This window comes from Aquarana catesbeiana, linkage group LG05 (genome assembly GCF_042186555.1).
Source record: "Aquarana catesbeiana isolate 2022-GZ linkage group LG05, ASM4218655v1, whole genome shotgun sequence".
NCBI lineage: Eukaryota > Metazoa > Chordata > Amphibia > Anura > Ranidae > Aquarana > Aquarana catesbeiana.
In genome coordinates, this window is record NC_133328.1 from 109,407,554 (window position 1) to 109,432,365 (window position 24,812).

The 24,812-nt window shown below is 42.9% G+C and overlaps 1 protein-coding gene across 2 annotated transcripts in view; it reads left to right on the forward strand.

Annotated features, from left to right (window-relative positions):
- Window positions 1–24,198, forward strand: part of MACC1 (MET transcriptional regulator MACC1) — an 83,657-nt gene extending 59,459 nt beyond the window's left edge. For both annotated transcript variants that reach the window (XM_073630057.1, XM_073630058.1), the window contains exons 3-5: window positions 9,152–11,193; window positions 12,539–12,727; window positions 14,923–24,198. In XM_073630057.1, the coding sequence (XP_073486158.1) occupies window positions 9,152–11,193; window positions 12,539–12,727; window positions 14,923–15,138 (2,447 nt within the window). In that variant the 3' untranslated portion in view covers window positions 15,139–24,198. The remainder of the gene's footprint in view (window positions 1–9,151; window positions 11,194–12,538; window positions 12,728–14,922) is intronic.
- The last annotated feature ends 614 nt before the right edge of the window (window positions 24,199–24,812 follow it).

Genomic DNA, 24,812 nt, shown 5'->3' on the forward strand with positions numbered 1-24,812 from the left:
TTTAGGCAGTTGCGTTATAGGCCTTTTTTTGAAGGCAAAAAAATGAGTTCAGACGTCGAAGTTTCCGACGTTTCAGTTGCCAAACGCGTCTAAACATGGTTTCCCCCATGTTTAGCCGTGTTTCGTTTATAGGCGTTTTTCATTTTTGGCCATTTAAAAAAATATAAATTTTTTTTTTAGAAGCGCTTCTAAGCGCATATGTGCAAAACGTTGCTAAATGCGTCATGTAAACGCAGCAAAACGGATGTTTTAAATGTGGGTTACTATCTGTCAAGTTAAACCGTTCAGGAGAGGTTGTAAAAGCGTCCCATGTTCATGAAGCCTTAGTGTATATGTACACATAGAATAACATAGAGGAGAGTTCAGGGCTGCTGAAAAAAAATGCCCATCTGCTCCTAAATGAGACTTTAGCAGCTGCAGTGTACATGAGGTTCTGCAGTCAGTGTTTTGTTCTCTACCTATCACAGCAACCTGTTAGCGTGGAATAACATGAGACAATATTGCTCTCTTCTGCAGACTCAGTGGTTGAGAAAAGTAAGCACACAGAAAGGAGCCTTGCAAAAAGAAAGTCACAATGGAAGGAAACTACCTATGCAATGTACCGTCGCACATAGCTTATGAGCTTATCAGTTACTCCTTCTGCAATAACTCCAACCAGCTGCCCCTGTGAAGTAGGCTAAAGCACTGTGAATTATAAACAACTGCCTTTTTTTTTCATACAATTCTTGTTGTCATCTTTTTTTCTCATCTTTGTTGCATCTCAGTGCTGTTGATGTTCTGTAGCCTCTTTGCAGACACTTTTTGTCTATCTGTACTACAGCGATTCTTGCGTTGCATTTGACAGGGAGGTTTCCTGCATACTGCACATCAGCCACTTGTAATCTCCATTGAAAGTCAGTGTGCTAAAGACAGAGCACCCCATAACAGGAACTACCTGCACAAGGAGCTTCATGCAGGATGCCCAAGTATTACTTGAAGAAAACTGCAGATTTTAAAATATTGAAAAGATACAGTATATAAGATTTAGTGATTGGGTTTACAGAGTTGAAATTTCTGTATATGGGGTTGAAGCAGCAGGCCCAGATTTTTATACTCCTAGGGTCCAGCTGGTGATAATCTGGCTCTGGACTCAACTACCTATGCCCACTATAATTGAAACTCTAATTTGGGGAAATAGCTGAATGTAAAGAAACATGCCGACAATTAAAATTATTAAAAAAATGGCGTGGGGGTCCCCCCCAATACATACCAATCCTTTGGATTTGGTATAAATTTTAAGGAGAATCCCATGCCAAAATGTAATAAAAAGACTGAGAATACAGCACGGCAGGTCAGGAAAGGAGGGATGAGCAATCACCCCCTTTCTGGATCATACCAGGCTACATGCCCTGATCTAAGGGGTGCTTTAGGGCAGAGGGCTCTATCCCCCCATCCCAAAGCACGTTGTCCCCATGTTGATGGGCAGGGAGCTTACCAGAATCTGGAAGCCCCCTTTAACCCGAAAAAATAAAAAAAAACCTCTGGCTCAGACGAAGGCTCCCGCCATCTGCCTGCTCCACCGTTTGCCAGTTCTTAATAGCTAAGGGGTGGAGTCAACTGGTGATGTCACCGGGTGGCCTAACCCCCTGTAACATCATCATCCAGGAGCATGCTGAGTAGGGATGAGCCGAACACCCCCCGGTTCGGTTCGCACCAGAACCTGCGAACGGACCGAAAGTTCGCACGAACGTTAGAACCCCATTGACGTCTATGGGACTCGAACGTTCGAAATCAAAAGTGCTCATTTTAAAGGCTAATTTGCATGGTATTGTCCTAAAAAGGTTTTGGGGACCCGGGTCTACCCCAGGGGACATGTATCAATGCAAAAAAAACTTTAAAAGCGGCCGTTTTTTCGGGAGCAGTGATTTTAATGATGCTTAAAGTAAAAAAAAAAAAAAGTGAAATATTCCTTTAAATATCGTACCTGGGGTGTGTCTATAGTAGGCCTGTAAAGTGGCTCGTGTTTCCCGTGTTTAGAACAGTCCCTGCACCAAATGTCATTTTTAAAGGAAAAAATCTCATTTAAAACTGCTTGCGGGTTTAATGTCATGTCGGGTCATGGCAATATGGATGAAAATCAGTGAGACAAACGGCATGGGTACCCCCCAGTCCATTACCAGGCCCTTTGGGTCTTGTATGGATATTAAGGGGAACCCCGCACCCAAATTAAAATAAGGAAAGGCCCTATATACCCTGAACAGCAGTATACAGGCGGTGCAAACAAGACAGGGACTGTAGGTTTGTTGTTAAGTAGAATCTCTTTGTAATTTTGAACGGGTAAATTTTTAAAGCGTTTAGCTCCAGCCAAAAAATCTTTTTTAAGCTTTTTGGAAAACATAGGGAAGGGTTATCACCCCTGTGACATTTGTTTTGCTGTCTTTCCTCCTCTTCAGAAGATTTCACCTCACTTTTTGTCCCAATGAAAAATGTTTTTTGAAAATTTGGGTTTTTTGTGGAACAAGGATTGGAAAGCATCAGTGGAAAGGAGAAATTGTTTTCCCATATTAACTCTTACAGGAGAGAATTTCCCTTCCTAGGGGTAGATTTCATCTCACTTCCTGTTGTCTCCTTCCGTTTGCAAGTAGGAGTCGTTTGTAAGTTAGATGTTTGAAAGTAGGGTCCAGCCCTATATACTCAGCAGAAATTTGGGCCTTAGGTGTTGCTGTGGCCACAACACTGTAAGCCCTCACAGGGCCCTGCTGTGAAATATTAGATCAAGAATTGTAATTACATGCCCCTGTTGAACAGGAGCTGAAAAATTAGGCCTTAGGCACTGGTGCTGGTGCCACAACACTGCAACCCCTTACAGACACTCTAGTTGGAACGCAGGAACGAGCCCTGCTGCAAAGTATTGCATCAAAAATTGTAATTACACGCCCCTGTTAGACAGGGGCAGAAAAATTGGGCCTTAGGCACTGGTGCTGGTGCCACAACACTGCAACCCCTCACAGACACTCTAGTTGGAACGCAGGAATGAGCCCTGCTGCAAAGTATTGCATCAAAAATTGTAATTACACGCCCCTGTTAGACAGGGGCAGAAAAATTGGGCCTTAGGCACTGGTGCTGGTGCCACAACACTGCAACCCCTCACAGACACTCTAGTTGGAACGCAGGAACGAGCCCTGCTGCAAAGTATTGCATCAAAAATTGTAATTACACGCCCCTGTTAGACAGGGGCAGAAAAATTGGGCCTTAGGCACTGGTGCTGGTGCCACAACACTGCAACCCCTCACAGACACTCTAGTTGGAATGCAGGAACGAGCCCTGCTGCAAAGTATTACATCAAAAATTGTAATTAACACGCCCCTGTTAAACAGGGGCTGAAAAATTGTGCCTTAGGCACTGGTGGTGGCGCCCAGAACCAAAAATGTTCTTACAAGCTATCAGCGTGATGATTGAGGAGGAAGAGGATAATTACTCAGGGATAGTCACTCAGCATCAGCATAGGCAGTCTTTGAAGGGATCTGAGATTTCAAAAAAAATTATTCGGTTACATCAGCATCAGGTGCTTGGTAGCTGGTGGTGATCCAAGACTCATTCATTTTTATGAAGGTCAGCCGATCGACCGAGTCGGTGGACAGACGCACCCTGTGATCGGTTACCACGCCTCCAGCAGCACTGAATGTGCGTTCCGAAAGAACGCTGGATGCAGGACAGGCCAGTAGCTCAATTGCATACTGTGCAAGCTCTGGCCAGTGATCCATCCTCAAGACCCAGTAACCCAGAGGATTTTCGGTGGGAAAGGTGTCCAAGTCTGATCTTGCCCCTAGGTATTCCTGCACCATGTAAAACAGACGCTGGCGATGGTTGCTGGAACCGATCATACCTTGGGGCTGCGGACCAAAAAATTGTCTGAACGCATCGGTCAGACGGCCATCTTCTCCACCGCTCCTTCTTTGACTGACCGAAGCCTCAGCAACACGTTGTCCAGAAACAGGAGTTTATAACCTCCCAGTCTCTGGGAACGCATTGCACAGACCTTTCTGCAAGGCCTCCCGAAGATGTTTCATCCTCTGCTCCCTCTGCGATGGCAAGATAAGGTCCGCAACCTTACCCTTGTAACGTGGATCAAGGAGGGTTGCCAGCCAGTATTGGTCCTTCTCCTTGATACCACGAATACGAGGATCCTTATGCAGGCTTTGCAGGATCAGGGAGGCCATGCAGCGTAGGTTTGCTGAGGCATTCGGTCCGGAGTCCTCTGGGTCACTAAGGACGACAACGTCCGCAGCCACCTCCTCCCAGCCACGTACAAGTCCATGTGTTTCTTGGGACTGATCCCTTAAAGACTGCTGCTGATGCTGAGTGCCAGGCTCCACCTCCATACTGACACAATCTTCCTCCTCCTCCTCCTCGTCCTCTTCCTGTGTGATCGGCGGGCATGCAGGAACACTGTCTGGATAAAGGGGGCCTTGAGAGCTAAGGAAGTCCTCCTCTTCCTGCCTCTGTTCTGCCTCAAGTGTCCTGTCCATTATTCCACGCAGCGTGTGCTCCAACAGGTGGACAAGGGGGACAGTGTCACTGATGCATGCACTGTCACTGCTCACCATCCTCGTGGCCTCCTCGAATGGTGACAGGACAGTGCATGCATCCCTGATCATGGCCCACTGGCGTGGGGAAAAAAAACAAGCTCCCCTGACCCTGTCCTGGTGCCATAGTCGCACAGGTACTCATTGATGGCCCTCTGCTGCGTGTGCAGCTGCTGCAGCATGGCCAACGTTGAGTTCCACCTGGTGGGCATGTCACAGATTAGGCGGTTCTTGGGCAGGTTAAACTCCTTTTGGAGGTCCGTCAGCCGAGCACTGGCATTATATGACCGGCGGAAATGCACACAGACTTTCCTGGCCTGCCTCAGGACATCCTGTAAGCCCGGGTACCTGCCCAAGAACCGCTGCACCACCAAGTTAAGGACGTGAGCCAAACAGGGCACATGGGTCATTTGTCCCTGTCGGAGGGCAGAGAGGAGGTTGGTGCCATTGTCGCAAACCACCATTCCTGCCTTAAGTTGGCGTGGCGTCAACCACCTCTGAACCTGCCCCTGCAGAGCTGACAGAACCTCTGCCCCAGTGTGGCTCCTGTCCCCCAAGCACACCAGCTCAAGCACCGCATGGCATCTTTTGGCCTGCGTACTTGCGTAGCCCCTTGAACGACTACGGAGCACCGCTGGTTCCGAGGAAGAAGCCATGGAGGAAGAAGAAGAGGAGGGGGTGGAGGAGAGAGGTGTGTCACAATCAGCATTTTGGAGGCGTGGTGGCGGAACAACCTCCAACACTACTGCACCTTGTCCTGCATCCTTCCCAGCTGCCAGCAGAGTCACCCAATGTGCCATGAAACTTAGGTAACGTCCCTGTCCATGCCTGCTGGACCATGAGTCAGCGGTAATATGCACCTTACCGCTGACCGCCCTGTCCAGCGAGGCATGGACATTGCCTTCCACATGCCGGTAGAGAGCCGGAATCGCCTTCCGTGAGAAAAAGTGGCGTTTGGGTACCTGCCACTGAGGAACTGCACATTCCACAAACTCACGGAAGGGGCAGAGTCTACCAACTGAAAAGGCAGCAGTTGAAGTGCTAGCAATTTTGCCAAGCTAGCATTCAACCGCTGGGCATGTGGATGGCTGGGAGCAAACTTCTTTCGGCGGTGCAGCAGCTGGGGCAGGGAAATTTGCCTGGTACAATCTGACGTCAGTGTACCAAAAGCAGATTGCCCACAAGTACTTGGCTGTGACACACCTAATTCTACACCTTCATTCCTCTCACTGCAGGTCTCAGAGAGGACTGGAGGTCTAGTGGGGTTGAAAATCTCAGCTGATGAGGAGCAAGGAGAGATCCTCTTTGTTCTTTGGTGTGGGCAAATAGCAGCGGTGCGATCTGATGCACTCGTCTCAAAAAAGGCCCACACCAAAGAACTTTTTGAATAACGCGAGACTGCAGCGCCCTGCACATGTGGAGCTTTGGGGTGTGATGCAGTCAATGTGCTGCCCTTAGGCTGGCCCCTGGAGGGCATCCTGCCTCGTTGGTGATGTGCCGCCTCCTCCTCCTCCTCCTCCTCCTCCTCTCTCCTATCAGGCACCCACGTTGAGTCTGTGACCTCATCATCCCCTCCCTCCTCATCACTGGAGCAAACCTGGCAGTATGCTGCAGCAGGGGGAGCATGACTGCCAGATTGCTGTCCTTCTTGGGCACCCCCTCTGTCCGTGCTCATGTTACTGCCTTCATCGAGCTCAGTATCATCATCAGAGCCTTCCAAACGCTGGGCATCCTCCTGGAGCATGTACCCAACACTGTGGTCAAACAGTTCGAGGGAATCCTCATGAGGACATGGTGGAGTTAGGGAAGGAGTCACTGATGACATTGAGCTGAGGGAAGAGGCCGCTGCTTTGCCAGACAAAGCACCCTGGGCATGGGTGAGAGAGGATGAGGAGGATGAGGACGGCTTGGTCATCCACTCGACCAAGTCTTCCGCATGTTGCGGCTCAACACGGCCAGCTGCCGAAAAAAAGGCCCAGCGTGTCCCATGGCCACGTGCTGATGAGGATGCACCGTCTCCACGACCAGCACTAGACACAGAGCCTGCTTGCCCTCTCTTATAGGCTTGTGACTGTCTGCCTCTCCTTCTTGGCCTTCCAGACATACTAATGGCCTGTAGCTGCACTAAGCTGGGATAGAACACCAGTAATTTTCTTCAGGTAGCTTTATATACTGTAACCAGACAAGCCTGCCTGTCAGTAGGAAGATAACAGGAACGGATCTAGCTGAACACTGTGAGCAGGACGCACTGTACTAAATGTAAATAGTCTAGCTGCCTGACCGTGGTACTAATAGGATCAAATAGAACCCCAGTAATTTTCTTCAGGTGGCTTTATATACTGTAACCAGACAAGCCTGCCTGTCAGTAGGAAGATAACAGGAACGGATCTAGCTGAACACTGTGAGCAGGACGCACTGTACTAAATGTAAATAGTCTAGCTGCCTGACCGTGGTACTAATAGGATCAAATAGAACCCCAGTAATTTTCTTCAGGTAGCTTTATATACTGTAACCAGACAAGCCTGCCTGTCAGTAGGAAGATAACAGGAACGGATCTAGCTGAACACTGTGAGCAGGACGCACTGTACTAAATGTAAATAGTCTAGCTGCCTGACCGTGGTACTAATAGGATCAAATAGAACCCCAGTAATTTTCTTCAGGTAGCTTTATATACTGTAACCAGACAAGCCTGCCTGTCAGTAGGAAGATAACAGGAACGGATCTAGCTGAACACTGTGAGCAGGACGCACTGTACTAAATGTAAATAGTCTAGCTGCCTGACCGTGGTACTAATAGGATCAAATAGAACACCAGTAATTTTCTTCAGGTAGCTTTATATACTGTAACCAGACAAGCCTGCCTGTCAGTAGGAAGATAACAGGAACGGATCTAGCTGAACACTGTGAGCAGGACGCACTGTACTAAATGTAAATAGTCTAGCTGCCTGACCGTGGTACTAATAGGATCAAATAGAACCCCAGTAATTTTCTTCAGGTAGCTTTATATACTGTAACCAGACAAGCCTGCCTGTCAGTAGGAAGATAACAGGAACGGATCTAGCTGAACACTGTGAGCAGGATGCACTGTGAGCAGGATGCACTGTACTGTACTCAGCTGCCTGACCGTGGTACTAATAGGATCAAATAGAACCCCAGTAATTTTCTTCAGGTAGCTTTATATACTGTAACCAGACAAGCCTGCCTGTCAGTAGGAAGATAACAGGAACGTATCTAGCTGAACACTGTGAGCAGGACGCACTGTACTAAATGTAAATAGTCTAGCTGCCTGACCGTGGTACTAATAGGATCAAATAGAACCCCAGTAATTTTCTTCAGGTAGCTTTATATACTGTAACCAGACAAGCCTGCCTGTCAGTAGGAAGATAACAGGAACGGATCTAGCTGAACACTGTGAGCAGGACGCACTGTACTAAATGTAAATAGTCTAGCTGCCTGACCGTGGTACTAATAGGATCAAATAGAACACCAGTAATTTTCTTCAGGTAGCTTTATATACTGTAACCAGACAAGCCTGCCTGTCAGTAGGAAGATAACAGGAACGGATCTAGCTGAACACTGTGAGCAGGACGCACTGCACTAAATGTAAATAGTCTAGAAGATAACAGGAACGGATCTAGCTAAACTGAATACAGTGTATATATATATATGCAACACCTGGGATGCATATATATACACAATACACTGTAAGTGCAGCTAACTGACTGACTGTTCTGCCTAATCTATCTAACTCAAATCAAATGACACTGTCTGTCTCTCTCTCTCTCTCTCTCTCAATGAACGCTGGAACACACACTACACAGGGCCGCCGTGCAGGCGGCCTTATATAGTGTGGGGCGTGTACTAAATCCCCTGAGCCATAATTGGCCAAAGCCTCCTTGGCTTTGGCCAATTATGGCTCTCTGTTCAGGCGGCGCTGTGATTGGCCAAGCATGCGGGTCATAGTGCATGCTTGGCCAATCATCAGCAAGCAATGCACTGCCATGCCGCAGTGAATTATGGGCCGTGACGCGCCACACGAATTTGGCGCAAACGGCCCATATCGTTCGCAATTCGGTGAACGGGCGAACAGCCGATGTTCGAGTCGAACATGGGTTCGACTCGAACACGAAGCTCATCCCTAATGCTGAGTAACTGCGCCTCTTAGCTATTTAAGAAATGTCAGACAGCGGAGCAAGCACAAGGCGGGAGCCTTTGGTGAGACTGGTTGTTTTTTTTTCTTTGCGTTGTGTTATTCATATCGGGGGGGGGGTGGGATCTGGGGGCCCCTTGCTTTCGCTACATTCACAGCATGGTTTGTTTGTGTTATTTACCAGATCTTTAGCGTTAAATACCTCACTTTTTTTAGTTTTTAATTTTTTATTACCGCATGCGATAATTTATGCAAATGAGTCATGTGACCATGTCATCACATGCGGGAACCATTAGTGAATTAACCCCAAAATATTTTGAGTGGTATATTTATCAGACCAAAAAGGACCAAATAAGAGAGTTTAATGTTTATGTACACTTTCATTTTTGAAAAAGTTCTGTGTTCGTTAGTTTAACTGTTGTATTTTTTTTGTACAGAAACACCAGGAAAAGAATTAGATCTTCTTATTGACTGGTCTGATGTGTTCCATGACCATGTGCAAACTACAACAAAGCGTGCCAACCCTTTTTGGAATGGACTTTCTGAATCCAACCCTTTCTTGGATGATGTAGTTCAAGCTAATACATTTTCAAAAACGAATGTGTCTATCCTTAAAGAGGACCCACTAATGCTGTTTAGACATTCAAAAAAAAGAAATTCAATATCAAGTTCTGGGGATGAACTTGATATAGATAAATTCCTGGAAAATTCACCAGCAAGCAGACCTGCTAGATCTAAAAGTGTCTCCTATTTGGATGTCATAGATGTTAATGAATTCAGTGCACCAAAAATTGATGACCAGATTCTGGCTCCAGACTTGGAATGGCTGCAAAATGATCGGGAAGCCTATAAGATGGCCTGGTTGAGTCATAGGCAGCTGACAAGATCATGTCTTGATTTGGACATTATAAGCCAGAGCCCAGGATGGGCACAAACACAAGCTACAGACACACATATAGTCTGCAAAGTAGATCACCAAGGTGGTTCTGTGACACTTCCTAGCTCTGACATTACCATTCATGTCCCTGAAGGTCATGTAGGTCCTGGTGAGTTTCAAGACATCTCCCTAAAAGCTTTTCTTGATCCACCAGAATCTCTCAACAGTAACCTGTCAACTACTGTTAGTCCTTTTCTGGAAATAACATTAAGCAACATCAATACAGTTGAAGCTCTCTTATTGGAAATGAAAATTGCAGCTGAGGTAAAGAACGATCCGTACAGCCAGGTCATGACAGAGATTGCAACCTTTTATAGCTACAACAAAGATGGCCCATTTGAAAAAATGCCAAATGGCTACATTTATAATAATATGTTACAAATCAAGTTACCTATCCTGAATCATGTTACATACATAGCAACTGCAGCTGCAGTCAAATCTTCTCAGAGCCCAGCTAGATCTGTATTTAATTACATCCATAAAAGTGTAACAGTGGCAGTGTATGGGCCCAAACATATCCATCCAGCCTTCACTACGGTCTTAGCAGTTTTTGGACACAACTATACTCCAGACAAACTTAAAGTCGATGACATTAAAAGACAGGGAAAAAATATGCCACCTCTAGTTTTCCAGCTCTGGGGAAAACATCAGTTTTGTCTTGACCCTGTGCAAGATATTTTTGTTAATCTTGATACAAGTGGCTCAAATTTTTCAGTTAAAGCAGTAGATAATAATAACGAAATCAAAGAACCACAGTTAAAGAGCGGCAAAACAGTTCGGACTCAGTTTCCCTTTTCATTGGAAGGAGCTCAAGAAGTTTGCCCATTTGTTTTTTCAATTCAGATCCAGGATTCTAAAAGGTCATTGGTTATATCAGAATTCACAGTTGACACTCCAAATCCTGCACCCAAAATATACGTCACACCAAAAAATCAGACTCGTTTACAAAAACGAAAGGAAATAATGTCTACACCTGTTCTGCCAGCTATCCATACTATCAAATATCCAAAGTTCCAAGATAGAACATTAAAGATCAACAACTTTGCAGTGACTTTAAAGACTGTTTTGCGTCAGCAAAAGATTGATTACTTCTTGGAATATTTTAAAGGAGACACAATTGCACTTCTTGGTGAAGATAAAGTTAAGGCCATTGGTCAGACCAAAATTAAAGAGTGGTACGTTGGAGTTTTAAGGGGGAAAGTAGGTCTTGTTCATTGCAAAAATGTAAAAATTATTTCCAAAGAGCAAGTTATTGACTTTTCAGATGTTAATTTTTCAACCAAGTTGCTTTTGGAACAGATAGCACTGCCGTTTAAAAAATTAACATACATCTACTCATCAGTTCTGTCAAATGTGTCAGAAAAAGTGTATGACTGGAGATACTTAGCTGATGCCCTTGGATACTCCCATTTGTCACTAGATGACATTGCGCACACTCTTCCTTCAAAAGAGACGGATAGAGTTGCTGCTGTGGTAAAAAAGCTCAAAGAAGATTGTCATGCTGACTCTAAAAAGAGAAAATTTCATTATGAACTTATTATGGTAAGTCTTCATGTCTTACAAAGTTAGGTAACATTAGTGGCTAGTGATTAGGTTTTCCCAATTAGTTGGATATTTTCAATCTTCCCGGCTTATGTATTAAATTAGTAAATATGCCCTTTGGACCTCATACAATTCATTTGGAGAACGTGCACTCTTGCACATGTTGAACTTTGGCTAACAAAAAAACAGGATCCATTTAGGATCCCTCTTTTACTGAGTAACAAATGGCTAAAAAAATATTGTCTAAATACATGAGATGTGTATTTTTACTTGAATTCTGGCATACTTTCTGGAAGTCTTGATCTGTGCAGTAACCCAGCATAAAACAAGCCCAGCACTTTCCTCTATGCAGGAAATTCCAGTAATACAGACTGTCTTGTAAGGTGACTGGTCTTGCATTCTCCCCCGTGTAGTTTTCTGCAAGCAGACTGTAGTGGGAGGAATATGAAAATTAGATAAAAAACTATTTCTTTAGTTTTTCTTTGAAATAAAGCAAGTCAAAATCAAGGAAAGGTCCCAGAAAAGCTGTCAGCATCGCCGGTATATTACTAGAAACCAGAGCTTTGGACAGAGTTGTCGGGGAAGAGAGGACATCAGTAAAGGGGATTTAATTGTAACATTACTTTCCACCTAACCCCAGTCTATTTCAGATCTCAGATCCTCAGTGTAAATTCTAATCCTTCCAACCCCTTTCCACCAGCACAACAAGGTTGTGTAGGAGTCTATAACAAATACAAAAGTAATGAATATGTTTATCTTCACATGCATACAGACATTTTATTTTTTAAATGCCTTAACAACCCCCTTAATATGTCCTCTTCCACCCCAGGCCCCATAGTAGCCACTGGGCTACTATGACTATTGGCCACTGGGGATGGTAGCTGTTTACTCCCTGACTGTTGGTTGCAGCTAAGCTATTTACTGAACTGCTGTCAACTCAGTAAGTTATGTACAGCATCATCCCAGACCTATTTATATGACAGCTGCTCTAGCCTTTACACATACAGTTTGCATAGGGGAGAGGTGCAGGAAAACAATACAATCCCTAACTTCTACAGTTGATGGATTTTCAAAAGCTATCCACTAGTAACATGCACTTGGGTATATAGCTACTGAGAAATATGCTTGTTATTTTATTGGGAGTTAGAAAATCAAAGCAAGAATATGACACTGTCCCCACTCTTTTAGTTTTCTGCCTGATTTTCTATATCACCCAAAAAAGATAAATAGCTTTTATTTACTAGACATGTTAGTGATACACAGCTCTGAAATCTTGTAATCCTCTTAATCATGGCTCTATTTACTTTCTGCTGACGTTATATTTACTTTCACATTCTGTATGTAGGGTCTGTTGAAGATGGACTGTCAAGCATTAGTAGCTCATCTTACACAAGACACAGTGATTCTGACTGCCGCTGTGCAGCTAGGCGTACGTTGGAGGGAGCTGGCGGAGAAGCTAGCCAGACTAACAAAGCAACAGATTGAAGCCTATGAAATCCCTCATCAAGGAAAGAGCGGAGAAGTCAGTTTACAGGTACACAAAGGAAATCACATGCTGTTTTATATTTTTACTATGCAGGTAATTAGAGGGTATGTTTGCATTTTTACATACATAAATAGAAGAGATTGGGTGACCTGAAAGTTATGGTTGCTGTTTCTAACGAGAGTTGATTTATTTTTTTCATGATAACATAGTTCATTCCCATCCCGTAGCTCCTTGAAATGACCATGACCCAAAACTCCAGGAAGCTGTAAAGCAATGTACAGGGCTCAAACTGATACTCACAGTAGGGCTATAGAGAGCAAAGGCCCCTTGCTGCTGACCTGCCTATGAGCATATAGTACATTTCCACTTTTCATGGAAATTCCCCTATTTAAGACAGGAACATGAGGGTGTGTTAGGAAGCACAGGGGCAAGGTATAGCAATATATTCCACATACCAACTAAATCCTATTGGGGAATTATCCAGCAAACATTGCAGCTGCACTAAAGTTGGATGATACAGCATCTGCATTAAAGGGCACAGTAAGTCCAGCCAAAACTCTTATTTTTATCTTGTATATAGTGGGGTAGGACTAGCACCCCTTGGATTTTTACTGCTATTTAGGGCATCTTTAGAGAGCTTTTCCCACAGTTGCTGTCATGGTGACAACATGTTTCAGTGAGGGAAATCTGCACCAGGGACACAGGGATGACGGTTCTAGTCTTCACCTACTCTACACTTTCTTTCTGGTAAAACCGATATCACCAGGAGCACCCATTCACACCTGAGCATTTTATGGCACAGTTCTGTAAAGCCAGCAATACATAGTTTGAGGCTGGATTCAAATTTATGCAAATCGGATGCAGATTTCTCCGCATCCAAATCGCATGACAGGAGAGTGTGATCGGCTCTCAATGGAGCCAGTTCACACACCTCCGGGGCGGCCGCGGACCGCATTTGGAGAGGGTCCTGTGCGTCTTTGGCTCTGAATAAGGTGTGAATTCAGGCAGAAATTCGGACCTGATTCGCACCTGAAATGGTGAACAGGGATGCACCAGACCCCCTGTTGTGGGCTGCGGCCACAGCATGTGTAAACCAGGCTCAAATCTTGACCGGTTTAGCAGGGACAGGCTGACGTTCGAGCTATGTATGGGCAGGCTGATTGTATCCAAGTTGATCCATAGATCCATAGATCAACTTGGATACAACTAGCTTGTCAGATTTCTAGCTATAGCCACTAGAAATAATTAAAAGGCTCCCCGTGCCTTCCCCGCTCCATTGTGGGAAAAATTGCAGTGGGCTCAGAGAGAGAGAAACTATGATGATCTCATGAAAATAACCAAAAACTTTCTCATTTGTTCTTAACTTTTCGCTGCCAGTGAGCAGGGCTGTACCTACAATGAGACAATGACAACAATAAATTCTTACACAAGGCAGCTTGATATAACCAATGGTTCAATCTTTCTGCGCTTAAACACTTAGTAACTGCATCTCTTATTACCAATATGTGCAGCACAAAGCTCTTGTTAAGTGAAGTAGAACTGAGCAACATGTTCCTAGTTTTATAACAGTATCATGGTTTACTATTAAAGGAAACTTGCCATGCAAGGGGCAACTACTAGAAGCTTGGCTGCCATGCTGACACTGTGTGAGTCACTGATCCCATACAAATATAACATATTGAACTGCCTCTGACTTTTCTAATTTGTTTACTTGTTTCAGGTCAGTGACTTAAGCCTAGTACACACTATCAGTTTTTTCATTCAACCCAGTGGGCTGAACGAAAAAAACTGAAGAGCTCGGGAGGAGATCATGTACTAACAATCTGTTGTTAGTACAACAATCATCCCCACTTTGCTATTGTGTTCTGACCGGAAAACTGCCCCCCACTCCCCCTCACCCCACCAGAACACACCAATCAGCTTTTACAGCCATTGGCTGAGATTGCTGATCAGATGCCGATCAGCAGACCCTTTTCGATCATGCCCCTTCAACTGAAGCCAGATGTTCGGTCATCTGCCGTACACATGGGTCGAATGCCGGCCGTTTTCTATTGACCCAGCCAATATCCCATGATACTTAGCCCATGTGTATGGGGCTTAAGATAGTATTAAAGCCAGTGAGCCATCATAGGAGCAAGGAAACCAGATTTTTTTTTTACATGGGGGTCAGCAATGACAGCTCTTGCATTTTTTCATGACAGGTTTACTCTACGTTGGACTTTAATTTTGATATATATTTGCAGATGATGTGGAAGCCTGCTTTTGACTTTCTCTATACCTGGGCAGCTCACTATGGAGAGAGCTACAGGGACGTTCTACAAGACCTGCATTGTGCATTGGACAAGATGAAATATCCCATCACCAGGCAGTGGAGGGAGCTGACAGGAGCTCTCATCTTTGTGAACTGTTTGGAGATATTCCGAATGACTTCATTTACCAAGTTAGAAGATGAATTGTGAATGCAGACAATTTAATGTTTATTTATCCTGAAAGACAAATGGACATTTTGGATTTATATGTACATTTATTTTCATGTACATGTGCAGTGAGACTGGCCATTTGTGCAGTTACTTAGGTTTTTCTATATGCGTTCTGGCTAATTTGATTTTGCTGTATAATATCAGTGTCATTAGCAACATTCCAGCAGGCAGGTGCCATAGCAACTCAAACAGTGTTCTAAAATTACAGAGCGACTAGTGCGGCAACATACCTTGCCTTTTGTATATAAATGCCAAGTACACAATGTTTTTAGTGTCCTTTTGTCTAGTTATATATTTATTTTTAGTTTCTAGAGAAAAGTGTTTTTAATCATGTTTAACTTTTTATATGCTCTGTGTCAGTATGTATAATGTATTACAAAAGTAAAAAAGTTGCAACATACCTGAATGATACTGTGATGTTACCATATGCATTCTTTTTTATGTTTAGCATTTACACTGTGATAATCCCTTGTAAATGAGTTGTTCTATTTATGATGCCAGTTATTGTTACAGAACTATGAGATTACTTGTGTACTTAACATTGCAGTCCAGCTAGTAAAGCCTCAGTGACTTTAAATTTCATCAAACGTTCTGTGTCAGTAATAGTACATATTTTTTTTTATCTGAAAATAAGTATCAATACAGAAAGAAAGTAAATTGTAAAGTAGAGTTGGATTTGATATTGCTTATCAAGCTGCATTGCATTTCAATGTCACTCAGCTCTGACTTTAACACCAAGGCAGCACTGTGTTGACATTTAGGTTGTGTTTGGACAATTTTTGTAGACAATAGACATTTATCATTTACTGTATGTGTGTTTCTCCAGTTGTTTATGCAGTTATTGTACCATTGATCCTGTTATCTGCAGCGTGATCCAGATGAGCATTGGTCCTGATTGGCCAAATTTATCAAACTTGATTATTTTTTAGGGATGAGCTCAGGTTTAGGTCGGCCATGAGTTCAACCTGAACCCAGGCTGATCTAAATGGCCAGATTTGGCTAGTTCACCCACCAGTCGGAATGATCCTCTGGCTGCTGCAGCTGGAAGTCATTAATTTAGTGCTAGCATCATTACTTCCACTAAATGGCAGCTTTTTGTCTACCAGATAAGCCAACACAGATCCTGTGAATGTCTTTGATCATATATGGTAATTTTGTGGGAGACGCCACACCTTTTTTTTTTTTTTTTCCTGTTCATCCTTAAAATCCAAACTACACCCTAAGTCACTAGATACGGGTCTGTTGAAGGTCCTGCCAGTAACACACTTCCTGTCCTAGGGTAACAATGCTCATTTATCATGTTGTACCTATGGAGGAGAATCATTGTTTCCCTAGGACAGGAAGTGCGTTAGGACAACAGAACACTTCCTGATTCCTTTTACATATGGGGCATGAGTATACCTAGTGCATTTGACAATAAATATTTTTTTCCTTTTAAATGTCATTTTTTAGGAGTAAATAGTACTGGTGTGTGACTTCACATGCAGGTTTAAGGTATAACTAAAGGCACAACTTTTTTTTTTTCGTTTTGGGCAGAGTGGAGAAGGATTAGAACACCTGTCACTTTTTATTGCTGTCTGTGTCCCCGTTAGGGAGATTCATCCTCTCTATTTGTCCTCTTTACCATTAGCATTGAAAGTGAAAGTAGAAGAAAATGCCAAATTTTGAGTTGTCCCCAGAAAAGAAATAAAGGGGAAATATTCCAATGGGGACACAAGTTCTGATGGCCTGGGGCTCCTTAAGAGTTTCCTTAGTTTCCAGGTATTTCTTTTCACTTTCTGTGGGGTTATAACCCTTCCTTACGCTATCAAAAATGAAAAAAAAGTTTTGCCTGTAGTTCTACTTTAATTCATGCTCCAAGCATGTTATTTAAAGGTATTGTATATTGTTAATGTTGCCCACATTAAATACTCCCTATAAGAGCCCTCTATTGATAAAATCTGTGGCTTGAGTTTCCAGGTCTGCATTACCACTGCGAGGGGCTCCCAGCGATTGTTTGATTTTTATGTTCAATTTTTGTTACATAGCGCGCATAGGGGTTTCTTTTTAGGGAGCAAGAGTGTTGCTGATTGGATAGCAGTAGCTATGACTATGCAGGGGCTTGTCAGACCGCTGGAGTTAGACCATTGCTCTCACACATCTTATAGATCTCTTCAATTTGTTATGAGTTCACATTTGCAGATACTCCTTATTTAACAACTTACCCGTTTAACCACTACTCAGACTTACGAACCGGCTCTCCCCACTCTAATGTTGCGTATATACATGATTGTATTGTACAGTACAGTACAGAATTGTCGTTTTTGTTCTGTGCTTATGCAAATTAAAACAACATTATTGAGCTGGAGTTTTGTGTTTAAACCTTTTTATCACAATACAGTACAGTACAGTAGTTAAGAATGCTTAGAATATTAATTACTTGTGAATCCTCGTTTAACAACCAATTCGTTTAACGACCTGGTCGTTGGAACTGAACCCGGTTGCTAAGTGAGGAGTATCTGTATTATGTCCAAAGTATAGCTGTATTCTAAAATGCTAAAAACAATTCACATAATTCTTTAGGCTGTTTTTTATTTTTTATTTTAAGAGTGTTAATATAGCACAAGAGTTCCAAATGTTACCTAAATATAGAACACAGTGGCATTGACTCCAAAGTTTCAGTAAGCAGATGAAGAAGTTAATGGACATGACTTATTGCTGTAAAATTGAATCCTCTTGTGGCTACAGCATTCAGGTACTGTCTCTGCAAGCCGTTCAAGAAATTGTATATTGAAAGTAAATAGAAGTCTATTTTTCTTGGGATAGAATCTGAACGGATTGTAAATAAGGATTTCTATCTGTGTTATTCAGCCCAAAGAAGAATTGTGTGTTTAATGTAATACAAAGCCATATATTGGAGCTCCAGATTAAATCAAACTGACCATGTGTACAGTATTCATTATGTGATACCCACAAGTTTAAATTGTTTTAAGGTGAACAGTTATGACGTACAATTATATGCAAATATTTGATATGTTAGTGCAAAAGAGCTTTAGAAACAAAATGCCCCATTATGCCAAAATGTATTATATTGCTTATACCATTTAATCAAATTCTTATTTTCATTCCTCCAATGCAGGTTGTAATAGTGACAGAATAATACCTGGTTGCTATGAGCAGCACAAAGTGGCCTTCTTACAGACAGTTATAAGTAAGGCTGTGTGATGGTACAGAACCAAAAACATACGTAGACCCAAGAACAAATATTTTATATATTGCAGTTTGTCAGTCCTTAGATGTGGTGGCTGCATTAGATTTCTTTTTCAGGCTTTTCCCCTTTTATTTTCATCTGATGATCCTGCCAGTAGCACACTTTATGTCCTTGGGTGACAACACTACCTCACCATGCTGTACCCATAGAGGAATAGCATTGTTACCTTATTACCTTAGGACAAGAAGTGTGTTAGGACCAAACAAAACCTTCCTCTCTCCTTATCCCTATTACAGTAGTGGCGCACCTAGTATATTTGATATCCTGATATATATCATATATCATATGTAAGTCATGACAGCAAAATAAAATAAAATGTAAAGTGGTTATAAAGCCTGGACATTTTTACCTTAATGTATTAATGCATTCCCTGGTTCAAGTTACAAAAATGCCCCTGTGTTTGTATTGCCCCCTCACCCAGGCCCGGATTTACTCCCTCCCCCCCCCCCCACACACACACACCACACACCACCATTCTCGTCCTTTATCAATGACTGCTACAATAGATCAATTAAAAACATATCTCCATACACGAGAACACTGAAAATAACTGGCTTTAATTGTACAGACTGAAAATACTCTGTAATGCAGAAAATGCCTTTTAAAGATTATAGCAGTAAGGAACTCCCTACAATTTTTTAGTTCTAACTTTTCTTTTGGCAAACTCATCGATAATATTTTCGTAGGACAAAGTATTTAAAAGTTCTGACTCAATGGCAAGTAAAACTAAACTGTTCAGTCTTTCTTGACCCAAAGATGATCGTAAATAGTTCTTTATGCAAATACATTTATTTTTATGCACCACAGCTCAGTTGCAGTGCATAGAAACAGTATGCATTTTGCACCACACTGCTCAGCATGCAGTGGCGATGTTGCAGTGTAAACAGAACACATAGAAAACAATTGTTTTCTATTGCCCTTGCAGAGACCTGTGTTTTGCTAGTGCAGAAATCACAGACCCCCTTTTACATCAGTGTCTTCAGTCCCCCCCATTCACATCACATCACAGACCCCCTTTTACATGTGTCCTCAGTCCCCCCTTTACATCACATACCTCCTTTTACATCATGACCCCCTTTCACATCAGTGTCTTTAGCCCCCCTTACGTCACATCCCCCTGCCTCATCACAAACCCCCATCACAGACCCCCCATTACAGACTGACCCATCACAGACTGACCCCCCCATCACAGACTGACCCATCACAGACCCTCCCATCACAGACTAACCCCCCAAATTACAGAGCCCTCATTACAGACTGACCCCGCATCACAGACCCCCATTACAGACTGACCTGACCCATAGCAGACCCCCCCCATCATAGACTGACCCCCCATCACAGACTCACCCCCCATCACAAACTGGTCCTGACCCATCACAGACTCCCCATCACAGATCCCCATCACAGACTGACCCCCCAAATCACAGACTGACCCCCCAAATCACAGACTGACCCCCCAAATCACAGACCGACACCCACATCACAGTCCTCTCTCAATATCAAACTCCTTTACAGCACAGCACTCCCCCCTCCCCAAAGAACCCTACCTTATTCACACAAGACATGGAGCCTGGCCGCTCTGGACAACGGGCGGGACTTTTCACATTAAAAGTGAGTGATTTATTGCTGGGACCACTCCGCTGCCTAGCAACCAATCACCCACTTCTTAACTTCTTTAGTCCTGCCCTTTGTCTAGAGCAGCCACGCTTCATGTGTAGTGTGAATAAGACAGGCAGTGTAAGGAGGGGCAGTGCAGTGATATTAGAGAAGGCATGGACCTGCCGCACCTGCCATGCTGCTATGTTAGTGCGGGGGGGGGCGGCCGCGAAAGCCGAGAAGTCGCCGCAGGAGCGGCGCTGCCCCTGCACCACTGCCGCCCCAAGGCCTGGCCTCGGTGGCCTTGTGCGAAATCCGGCCCTGCCCTCACCCCTATTTATACTTCTCTATCTCAACCCAGCACTGTGCCTGTCTGCAGCGGCTCTCTCCTCTCTCTCTGCTCACAGAGGCAGCAGCAGGAGCCATTGGCTCCTGCTAGTGTCAATAAAATCCTGCTAGCAGGGAGCAGGAGGTGGGGCTGAGTCATAATTTGTGTGTTAATAAATGGAAAAGGCCTGGCTCGGGATTGAGCCCACTTGTCTGCCCCCATAGCAAGAGGTTTGCTATGAGGGCAGACACAGAAGAAGAGGAGCAGACAGAGCCAGAGGTTGATCCCCAAAAAAGAAGTTCAGGGATGGGACCCTCTGTGCAAAACCATTGCAAAGAGCAGGTTGGTATAACACATTTGTTATTTAAATTTTTTTAAAATTATCTTTACAAATGCTTTAAGGGTGTAATAGCTGTGCCGTGCCTCCAACATGGAGATGAGAGTGGCCTGGTTTGACAGTGATAGGTCTGCAGGGGATTATAGTAATATGGTGCTCCTAACAGCAATGACTTGACAATATATAGGAACAATATGGCAATCTTGGAATGACATGGGCTACAAATGAGCATTCTTATACAATACATGGGTGACAAATGGGCAATTGTTATAGTTTATGGGCAAAAAAACAGGCAATTGTAAAAAAAAATAATAATAATGTGGGCAGCAACAGGGTAATTGTGACAATATGTGGGCAGCGACCAGGCAACTGTCACAACAATACATGGGCAAGAATAGAGAAATAGTGACAATACGTAGGCACAATCAGGCAATTCATACAATAATAAACTGCAAATGACGGGAGCTAGATACAGGGCAAGCAAAAAAGGGTGTGTGTGTGTGTGTGTGTGCAGGCATGTTTATATATACATATACCTACATACACTCATACATGTTTTCCATGCCCTGGAATTACATGTCCCAGTGTAATCCGTAGTATCTACTGTACTTTAGAACTTTATCAGATTGAACCCACTACAGGTAACACTGTCCCCCAAACAGTAAATTGGCAAGCTATCTTCCATCTTTATTCAGACCTCTTTCAGAGTGGCACCAAGAAGTTTGCACGCCTGCTGTGAGCACTCCACTTCAGTCAAGAGCAGCACTTTGCAGAAGGAAATCTGTCATTACTGACCTCCTCTGTATGCTCTGCCTTAGACAAGTCAGCATTCACTGGGAACATGCCATAATACTCAATTGCTGACCCAGTTCACCCCTAAATTTTTACAACACCCTGCAGCTGGATTTACCTGGGGGGCTCAGAGCAGCCATCACTCTGCCCTAGGTGCTCCAATTTATAAGGGGGAGGCGTTCTGTAGTTCACAGACAGAGCTGGGAACAATGCTAACTAATAACAGTCAGCACAAGCAGAGAGCACAGGAAATGATCAACTAACAAGATTTGTGGCATGATCAACAGGTATGTTATTGTGCTTATTGAACAGATATAACATAACACTTCCAATGGTGTATTTAACAGACGAAAAGGGAGAAAATAAGAGAAGTTCAATGTTAGGGTTTACTGAGCATACACTTTAAAAAGGAGCCTGCAGCTGGTCATACTGAGTGATGCTCTGTCAAATATAACTCTATTACCAGAGAGACACATGCTGTAAATCTCAGCGGCAAGAAGCTGTGGATTCCTATGGGTAGAACTGACAGATGAGTGTGGATAGCTGGTCGCCGACAGCCTGTTTTTGCATCATATGGGCTTAGCAGCTATTTGTGACTGTTCGCACAGCCAGCCAATACCTATGGTGATCATGACTTGACACAGTGGGGTTGATTTACTAAAACTAGAGTGTGCAAAATCTGGTGCAGCTGTACATGGTAGCCAATCAGCTTCTAACTTCAGCTTGTTCAATTAAGGTTTGGCAAAAATTTGGAAAACTGATTGGTTTCTGTGCACAGCTGCAACAGATTTTGCACTCCAGTTTTAGTAAATCAACTCTACCGTGTGTGCATCCAGCCATGATCAGCACAGGTTATTGCTGCCTGTGCAAACAATCACAAATAGCTGTGGCCTGCTGACAGCCCTTGATTGCATTGTAGTGTAGTGTAGCTATCTGCAGACATCTGTCAATCCCAGCTGCAGGTGTCTGCAGATTCTTGCTGCTGGGATTTGCAGCTTGAGTAAATGCCTGTGCTAATGGACCCCTACAATCCTCACACAGTACCAGCTATCTTGAAGACTGACATAGACTAAGGCTAGCTATTGATTATTCTCATAATCTTTTGATGAGTCAAGGACTGATATGTTTTTCTTAAGGCTCCATTCATTATCACTTCCTCCAGCTTTAAAGATCAATCTATGTGAATCTCCATGTTGTGTTGTTCAAGGATTAAAATTTCAAGGTGGGTTACTTTCACCTGCCTTCATTTCCATGTTCTTTCATGTAACAAATTGAATATGATGTAGTTCCAATTAATATGTAATAGATATTAAAGGGCCCCTCCACCTTAAAATATAATTGTATCTTTATATCTTGGAGACTTCAGTAGAAAAACAATATTCAGTATTATAAGGGAGGCTTCCTGCCCCAAAATGAATTTTCATTTAAGTTATATTTAAAGATTGCAGAAAGAACATCGAGGCCATTGAGTTGATTTGCTAATGGCAAATAAGCTGTCCACTTTGCAAGAGAATTTTCCCCTAGCTTAGTGAATGTGGTGAAAATTCACTTTGCAAAGAATACCCAATTACACACAAGGAAAATAATAAATAAAAAAAATAATTTAAAAAATGAATTTTTGCTTGCACATGATTGATGATGGAAGTCAACATTGTTTCATCTCATTCACTAAGCTATCGGTAAACTCCCTTGCAAAGTGCAATTTCCTTTGTAAAGTGAACAGCCGATTTTAGTCAAGTCAGCCTATTTAGTTAGGTCAGCAGAGTGTCCTAGCTATACAACTAGGGTTTTTTTTTTTTGATAGCACATCTTGACTGCTAGTAAAACAAAGTGAACTGGTCTTACATAGGACATAAAATCATGTCTTTACTCTTCACCTTTTAATTCCTGTGGACAATAAACATCATTTTTTTGACTGCAGTCAATATGATGTTGTTACAAAAAATTTGCTACTGTATAATAAATGTATTACTTGCGGCAATTTCTGCACAATGCTTTTCCTATTGTATATCAAATCAATGCTGTGTGAGTAATCACAGAAAATAGGGGTCATAACACTATTTACTTTGTAATTGCCATGTATCTGGTGGCACATTTGATATAAAAATGACACCTTGTAGGCTTATTCAAAAAAAGACATGCAAAGAGCAATGAATGTAATCAGGGTACATTAACCCCAACCAAAAAAATAATTTGTCATTGCAATGAGAAAACTGAAATCAGATTGGTTCAATGTGTTACTATGCTTTGAATGTTATGATTTGCTCTTCACACTTTTTTACAAAAGACATCTGTTTTCTGCATAATTATTTTTTTGCAATAAATGTTATTTATGTTCAGTTTATCCCATCAATGTAATAATCACATAGCTGCCTTAATATGTTTTACACATTTCCTGTACATATTTCTATATAATTATGTTATTTAAAACCATATATTATATTGTTATATATTTTCTATTTATATCAAAGCTGTATATTTGTTTTTAACCATCAAAAAGTTAACAAGCATTTATAGACTAAATCTACTTGGTTAATATTCAGTATAAATATTGTGGATGGGTGGCTCTGACACACCTAGTTGTTCTTCTCGAACTGCAAATTCCTAGGGGTGAGGTTGGCTTGTGTTAACATGTCAATGACAATTTTAGTCTTTGATCTATTTTACATGACAGTGTATAATTTTTAAATGTTTCTTTATGAATACTCACATTCTAAATAAATATGATTACATATATATATATTTTTTAGCTATAATTATTAATGGTAATCTCTATTTGTGTTTGTATCTTTGAACACCCCTGAAGGTGAGAACAGGTTGTGCAAAGCCCAAAGAAGCACTGGTGCATTTTAGGTAGCTGTGCTGGGGGTTGCTGGCAGCAGAGTCCACTGGATAGTTGTCAGTTGGACTGTCAGGACTGATGGCAGGACCTCTGTTGCCCTTGTAGATGCAGCAGGACCAAGGCAGCCGCCACAAGCAAGATGGCACCCGAGGTAAGGGGATGGTCAGACTGGCAGGACCAGACTAAGGAAGCGTAGTGAAGATGGAAGCCAAAGTCATACACAGAGAGGCAAGCCAGAGAGTGTACAGGAGCATGGTCAGGAACAATAGCCAAGGTCATACCCAGGAATCCAAGGGAGCAGGCTGAAGAGTAATCAGGTGACTGGCCAGAGCCATGTACAGTTTGATAGGAGAGGCAAAGCCCTTAAATTGAGCAAGGGTCAAACCAGGAATCAGGCAGCAGGATGGTCCACCTATCAGTGCCACCGATGAGTGCCCATCAGTGCTGACTATGAGTGCCCATCAGTGCAACCTATCAGTGACCATCAGTGCTGCTTATCAGCGCCGCC